The sequence below is a fragment of the Neolamprologus brichardi genome, chromosome 18 (genome assembly GCF_056152115.1).
Source record: "Neolamprologus brichardi isolate AB-2024 chromosome 18, ASM5615211v1, whole genome shotgun sequence".
Lineage (NCBI taxonomy): Eukaryota > Metazoa > Chordata > Actinopteri > Cichliformes > Cichlidae > Neolamprologus > Neolamprologus brichardi.
The window spans coordinates 5651736-5660103 of record NC_142121.1 but is presented as its reverse complement, the minus strand read 5'-3'; the positions used below and the strand labels follow the sequence as shown (position 1 = coordinate 5660103).

Genomic DNA, 8368 nt, shown 5'->3' with positions numbered 1-8368 from the left:
ATCTTGTTTTAACATATGGCATAGAAACTGAACATTTAACAGTGTTTCCTGAAAACCCTCTCCTGTCTGATCATTTCCTGATAACATTTACATTTACAATAATTGATTACACAGCAGTGGAGAGTAGACTTTATCACAGTAGATGTCTTTCTGAAAGCGCTGTAACTAAGTTTAAGAATATAATCCAGCCACTGTTATCATCGTCAATGCCCTGTACCAACACAGAGCAGAGCAGCTATCTGAACGCTACCCCAACAGAGGTCGATTATCTTGTTAATAATTTCACCTCCTCACTACGTACAACTCTGGATACTGTAGCTCCAGTGAAAACTAAGGTCTCTAATCAGAAGTACCTGACCCCGTGGTATAATTCTCAAACACGTAGCCTAAAGCAGATGACTCGTAAGCTGGAGAGGAAATGGTGTGTCACAAATTTAGAGGATCATCATTTAGCCTGGAGAAATAGTTTGTTGCTTTATAAGAAAGCCCTCCGCAAAGCCAGAACATCTTACTATTCGTCACTGATTGAAGAAAATAAGAACAACCCCAGGTTTCTCTTCAGCACTGTAGCCAGGCTGACAAAAAGTCAGAGCTCTTGTGAGCCAACCATCCCTTTAACGTTAACGCCAAATTTGGCCCGCAGCCTAATTACATTTGGCCCGCAAAGCCATACCAAATTATTATTAGAGCTGGCCTACCGGTATTATACAGATAAATATATATATTGTTTAGTATTAAGCTTTGCTTGTTCCATATTCAGTTTTTCAGCAAAACTTGTTTGAGTCCATAAGAAGAGATTCATTCTTAAATCTGGAGGAAGATTTTTTTTTCAATAAATATTAATGTTAGCCCGCGACTTTGTTCCAGTTTTGAATTTTGGCCCACTGTGTATTTGAGTTTGACACCCCTGCTTTAGAAGATCCAAACAGATCAAACAAGAAAAGGTTTCTTGGTTCAGCTGAACTTCCTTCTGTGTCACTTCTATTCTTAGTATCAGTTATTGTGTGAGTCTCTTCTTTATAACGGAAACAAAAGGTGACGCATTTAGGTCCATGACTTAAACTGAAAAGCAAGTGTCATAGTAAAAATCAGAATCATTATTCAACAGATATAGTTCTATTGTTTTTAAGATCCATGTTTTTTGTTGTTTTTATGGCATTTTGATTTTATCTTTCCTTTTCACATACTTTATTAACACAGTTTCAAAATCAGACAAAAAAACACATAAAATCAGAGTATGAAAAAGTTATATTTATTACTGTAAAAACCACCAACATGTTTAACAAATAATTTTCTTAACTTGGAATGCAAATAGAAATTGTATGTTTTAAAAACTTATGCACAAGTTTTGCAAACAACAAAGTTATATGCAACTATTTACCTAAAAATACAGCCAATGCCACAGCCATTTTTTAAACCATTTTAAATTATTTAGAGAGCAATCAGGTGTTTTGCATCAAATAGGATTCCACAAAAATTATTTGTGCCACTCCAAAAAACAGTTTCTGTCCTCTATAAGGCATAGTAAAACATCACAAGCCTGATACCTGCAGGCCTGAAAGCAGGAGGTGTATCACTGCTATTTTCCACCTGGATGCACACACACATGTACGAATACACATACATCCATAAATATTAAATATATGTAAGTATGTAATATGTAAATATATGTATACATACATATGCATACACATATATCCACACATCCATACATGTATAAGATGCATTATGCTTGAGGTGGTTTACAGCTGAGGTCAACTTTGGGCCGTCAAAGTGACTCATACATATAAAATAATTACCACGTGCATCTTTGGCCAGTTTCTACTAGAGGTGGGAATCACCATACATCCCACGATACGATATTATTGCAATTTTTTAAAAATATTTTGCGATATTCAGATTCTGTACATAAAGGTAAACTTTATCAATATTCATTTTATCTAATAACAAAGTCTCACACTCAGTCTTTCTCTCATTTCAGTCAGTTTTATTGTTGACAAACTGAACGGTTTGTATTACAGTCTAGTCCAACTTAACTGAATGCAACCATCTGGTACAATTATAGCTATTCTGAACTATGCAATTTGTGAAAACTATGCAGCCCCTTCAGCAACTGACGAATTTGAAAGTAAATTAAAACAAAATATAACTTTACATTAAATAAAAAAACTTTTAAACTTAATTAAAATAAATATGTCTTAAATTAAAATAAGTAAACTCATGTTTATTGCTGCCAAAAAAAAAGTTAAACATTCTTGCTCAGAAAAAGGAGCTGATCAACATGCTCTGAAGTCAGAGCATGTTCCAGTCCACAAAAACTTTTTTTGTAACAAAATATCGATTTCTGCTGTCCCTGTATCGATACATTATTAGCAAACAAAATATCATGATACTACACAGTATCGATTTTTTCCACCACCCCTAGTTTCTACCAACCACATATTACAAACCTTTCAAAATGGAACACAACACTATCAAAGTTAAACCAAACCAGTTTAGTCCAAAATATTAGATTTCAAAACAACAGCTGTGTATCAACAGGTGCTCACATAAAAGTAGTGTGAGATATGATACAAACATAGATAATAACCAATGTTGGAGAGTAACGGAATACATGTACCAGCGTTATGTATGTAAAATACAAAATATGAGTAACTGTATTCTGTTACGGTTACCATTTAAAAAGGTGATATTTAGAATACAGTTAGTTTGTTGAAATAAATGGATTACACAGCTGTTTTGTCCTGTTTCATATGTCAGGCTATCCCCTTTATATTTTTGGTAATTCCACGCTGGTGGAAACCCAAACAAGACTCTAATGCCTGGGTCTCAAACTCGCGTGAGGGAGGGAGAAAAAAAACGAGAGTCGAAAAGTACGAGGTGCTACCAACAAGAAATGAGAGACTGAAGCATGTAAATATAATAACCACTGCAGCCAAAAAGAGTGCCTGATGAGCCCAGTAAGCTGTTAAGACTTGACTGTACACTGTGTTCATGTTTTCCTCCGAAGCAAAGTTCAATTGGAACAGCCTTTCAACACCTCTTTCTGTCTCTTGCTAGCAAAGTTGACCCAGAAAGTAAAGCTAGTTAGCTGCTACAGTCACGGAACCCGAGGTATTAGCCAGCGGTCTCTTTACTAGGGTTTGAGATTGTCAGCGCATTGTGGTGTGGAGAGAAGGAAGAGAGGACCCAAACGGAGGACTCACAGATTAGTGAAGGATGAGGATGGTGTTTATTATAAATGCAGGATGAACATAACATAATAGAGATTCTGATATTGACTGACTGAATGGCTGGCTAACTGAACTGGAAAAAACACACACGGAATCGACGATGACAAGATAACTAACTGGCGGAAAGTACGGACTTAAATACTCTGGCAAATGATGACAATTAGAGACCAGTGAGTACACAGCTGAATATAATCTAACTAATAACACAGTAAGAAGAACTACACATAATGCACATAAACAGAAGGTTGACACAGTTAAACAGCAAACATGAAATCTAAACCGTGACAAAGTCTAAAACTGAAAACACTGGGTCAATGATCCAGGAATCCTGGCAGAGTACAAAAAGAAAACATTTTTCATTAGCAGTCAAAAACTAATGTGTACAATTATAGCAGAAAAGCTGTCACGTGTCTGGTCAAAAGAGAGTATTAATGTATTTATTTGGTAGTTCACGTTTGCAGTTTTGTCTTGTAATACAATATTTGAAATGAAAAAACAAACAAACAAAAGATCATATTTTAGGAATTGGTTGTGGGTGTTTTCTTGTTTATTTGTTTGGGGTTTTTTTGTACTACCTGAACACTAAAGTGGCCTTCCAATGACATGACAGTGTCAGAAAAGGCCCACAGCTCATTTAAGTTTGAGACCTCTGCTCTAATGTAAGCGTCCTCTTAAAGTTGGTGGTGTCAGTTACACAGTGGACCTGGAAATTCTGACACTATGTCACATTTAAAAAACAAGGCATGGGCAAATGCTGACTGTGCAATGCAAACTCTGTTTGCCAGCAACCAAGCTGCTCTCAGTGTCAAAAAACTCCACCTCCAACCTAAAGAAACATCTGGAAATACGTTTTTGTTTTTTGTTTTTTTGTTTTTTTAAACTAACGTTAGCTTACTGCAACTACCTTGTTTTAGGTGTGGTAGCTACCTGGGTTATGTGCCACTTCAGTATCTTCAATGTACTATTGCTGTGTAATTTATTACTATTACTGAAGGCTACTCACCACCAAGCTAACATTGTTAGCTGGCGTTAGCTGAGGTTAGTTCATAGACTGTCAGACTTGATGGATAGCATTAACAACTTGCTAGCTGCAAATAATCATGTGCAGTTCTGAAAGTAGACAAAAAGAAAAAAAAATTACTGATACAGAAATAGTTTTCTATATAAGATCACTGCAAAAAGTGCAGCCTTACCCAATGTCCACCCTACTGTTACTCATTTTATATTAAGATTTAATAATCTAATTCACATTTGGTATGGAGAGTAGCCTTCAGTAATGGTAATACATCACACAGTAATAATACATTTTTGTAGTTGTAAAAAGCATTACTCCCATTGATTAATGTAATGGAATACATTACAAATTACATTTGGGGCCATGTATTCTGTAATCTGTAGTGGAATACATTTTAAAAACAACCCTCCTAACACCTATAATAACTTGGCAAATAGTTCTGATTGCATTAAGACTCATGTGATCTCAAGCACTGTTGAGACCGAACCAAAGCAACATGAAGAAATGTCCATCAAATGTCAATCAAAAGCCCACAAATAATAACATAATGATGTCAGATAAAGGTGGTAAAGGTGCACACCTTTAAAGTTGTGAGACAAACTCTGTTTTTCTTGTCCATATGGAAACACAGAAACTGAGCTTTCAAAAGTCTTCAGCCTTCCTAGAAGGATTTTTAAAAATAAAAAAAACCTTAGTATTCAGTGATCCAAACACTGTTTATATTGGTTAAAGAGCCAAAACAGTCAGAAAAAGCTACATTTACCAAATGTACCTGTTAATGTAGTCAGAGACACATAAGCTCTGCCACCAACATTTTGTAAAAATGAAACTTAGCATGTAGCATGTTTTCCTATATGCCTTTTCAACTGTACCGAAGAAGTGAATTTTTTCCCACAGACACTGCAACAATGTGGCTTTTCATCTGTGTGGCCTCCCATGTGTCTTTTCAAACTTGACATATGGGTAAAACCATTTCCACAGGCACCACAACAATACGGCTTTTCACCGGACTCTCGTGAATTTTCAAGTTTGTGAGGGAACTAACACTTTTCCCACATGTACTGCAGCAATGTGGTTTCTCACCTGCGTTGGCTCTGATGTGGGCTCTCCAGTACTTGAGACAACTAAAAACTTTTGCCACATGTGCTACAACGATGTGTTTTTTTACCTGTATGAATTGTTATGTGACTTCTCAAAGTTGTTGCCACACTAAATTGTTTCCCACAGGTGCTACAGGAATATCTTTTTTCACCTGTATGTAATTCCATGTGTATTTTAAAAGATGCTTTATGATTAAATCCTTTCCCGCATGTGCTACAGGAATATGGCTTCTCACTTGTATGAATTCTGATGCGAGTTCTCAAAGCTCCTGCCACACTAAATCGTTTCCCACAAGTGCTACAGGAATATGGTTTCTCACCTGAATGAATTCTTATATGACTTCTCAAAGTTCCTGCCACACTAAATTGTTTCCCATAGGTAATACAGGAATTTGACTGCTCACCTGTATGAATTTTTATGCGACTTCTCAAAGCTGCTGCCACACTAAATCGTTTCCCACAGCTGCTACAGGAATATTGCCTTTCCCCTGTATGCAATTCCATGTGTATTTTTAAAGATGTCTTGTGATTAAATCCTTTCCCACAAGTGCTACAGGAATATGGTTTTTCACCTGTATGAATTCTTATGTGGGTTCTCAAATTTGTTGCTGAACTAAATCTTTTCCCACAGATGCTACAGAAAAATGGCTTTTCACCTGTGTGAATTTGCATGTGTCTATTTAAGTGCGACTTTGAACCAAATGTTTTACCACAGGTGCTACAAGAATGAGGCTTATCATCTGTGTGAATTCTCATGTGTTCATTTAAATGTGTTTTTAGAGTAAATTTTTTCCCATAGGCGCTACAAGAATGCGGCTTCTCGCCTGTGTGAATTTGCATGTGTTGTTTCAAGTTTCCCATGCTATTAAATTTTTTCCCACAGGTACTACATAAATGTACTGTCTTGGAATTTTGAACTCTCAGTCCTGCTACGACTTCATCTGACTTTTTTCTGTGTGAGTTATCATCCTTGTTTTCGTCCTGATCTGTCTCAGGATAGTTTTGAGAAAGTAGCTGTTCATTGCTTGTCTTTACAGTCACATTGTGGAGGATCTGAAGGGACAAAATGATAATATCAGAAAAACATAAATTGGATCAACTGTAATGTAACCTCAACAATTAGCAGGTCCTTACATGGTAAACATGGTTCTCACATGTACCAGTAAAAGGTATGTTCTGGGGAGAAGCTGTTTAGCTGACTCAGTGATAGACATTTTGGAAATCTAATTTACGTAAATAAAAAGATGATCATGCATCAGGTGAGATTTAAAAACAGGACAAAAATTTTGCAGTAAAAAACAGATTCTCAGACAAACTGTAATGCTTCTAAATAAATATTACTGCTGTGTTTTCTGTGTTACCAGCTGACTATTGACTCTTTTCAAGTCAATGTTATTGATACAGCACCAAATCACAGCAACAGTCGCCTCATGGGGCAGCTGATCAAGCCTCATCGGAGGAGCTGCTTAAGAGTGTGGTGGAGCTCTCTCCGATGCTGGATCATTGCGTGGCTTCATGTTAGTCTCTTGGCCAGTTAGTAAGTTTAATCTGCTTGTCAAAGGAAAATTGTTATTGTTATTTTCCCAGGAGAAGTGTGGAGATGAGCGGGCAGCGAGCACGGGGTGCTCAGACACTGAGGAGCAGGGACAAAGAACACTAACACTGGGAAGAGGACATGTCACGGGAGTCGGGAACGCATTCAGGTTTTATTGTTATTTTCCATCCACTGTAAATAAACGCACTGCTTGCATTCACAGCTCCTTCCTCACATTCCCACAGTTGGCCAGCGTCAACTGTGACGGTCTGTCTCCCGAATCCAAACTGGAAACTGGTTTCACAGAACAGGGGCCTGAAAACTGAAGGCTCTTCTTCCAATTCTACTTTTAAATACTCTAGGAACAATAAATAAGCCTGCAGTGCGAGAGCGGAGTGATCCAATGGGGTGATATGGTACTTGACCTTGTGTGTGAATAGCAGGACTTTGAATTAAATTCTGGATTTAACAGGGAGCCAATGAATGGAAGCCAATATAGGAGAAATATGCTCTCTTTCTAGTTCCTGTCAGTACTCTTGCTGCAGCATTTTGGATTAACTAAAGACTTTTCATGGGTTTTTAGTACATCCTGATAATGATGAATTACAGTAGTCCTAGAAGTAATAAATGCATAAACTAGTTTTTCAGCGTCACTCTGAGACGGGATATTTCTAATTTTACAGATCTTGTGCAAATGGAAGAAAGCAGTCCTCCATATTTGTTTAATATGTTCATTTGAGGACATATTCTGGTCACAAATAAAAATCACAAACAAATAATAATAATCCCATCCAGAGTATCTCCAAAAGTTGATTCTATTCATCTGGACGTAGCGTTTTCAGTGGGAGAAATGTTTCGTCACTCATCCAAGTGACTTCTTCAGTCTCGGCTGACTGCAGGTTTTCCTAATCTTATAAACAGTAAATTTGCATAATGACTGAACCTAGCACCACTGAAGGATCAATGGGCTGCGAGGTCAGTTCCTTCATCATAATTATGGAAATTCTCATGACCATTGATCAACAACCACTGATCAAAGCCCACTGATTAATGGCCATGAGTACCATTCACAGAGTTGGGGAATGGCTGCAATCACAGCATTGTAAGACGGCGAAAGATGTACCTTTAGGCCCCCTCCTCGATTCAGAGATTGTCTTTCCCTTTTCACGTAAATCGCCTCCTTGACTCCGCGCTCAAACCAGTGTTTATCCCAGATGTCTTAGCATATGTGAGCATAAACGCCCTTTTACAGCAGATGGAGCATGTGTTGCTAATGCTAACTGCTAACTAAAAGCCAAGGATCCAGAATTTGTTGCGCTGGCTGCTGAGCTCTGTGAGTTTTTGCGACAGCTCTATGTGTACTAGATGCGCCCGCTCCTTGTCGTTTCTATCTCTGACTTTATGTCCTCTTCTAGAGTTTGTGTTGTGTTATCTTCAAATGTTCAATAAAAACATGTATTGCTGGCATATAAAAGGACATTTATTC

At 37.4% G+C, this 8368-nt stretch overlaps 1 protein-coding gene across 1 annotated transcript; it reads right to left on the bottom strand.

Annotated features, from left to right (window-relative positions):
- Positions 1-5214: 5214 nt before the first annotated feature.
- Positions 5215-6562, bottom strand: LOC102795067 (uncharacterized). The gene is made up of 3 exons (XM_035916336.2): positions 6503-6562; positions 5753-6401; positions 5215-5668 (listed from the first exon to the last, which is right to left on the bottom strand). The coding sequence occupies exons 1-3, from the start codon at positions 6560-6562 to the stop codon at positions 5373-5375; spliced, it is 1005 nt and encodes a 334-aa protein (XP_035772229.2). The 3' UTR covers positions 5215-5372.
- Between the last annotated feature and the right edge of the window lie 1806 nt (positions 6563-8368).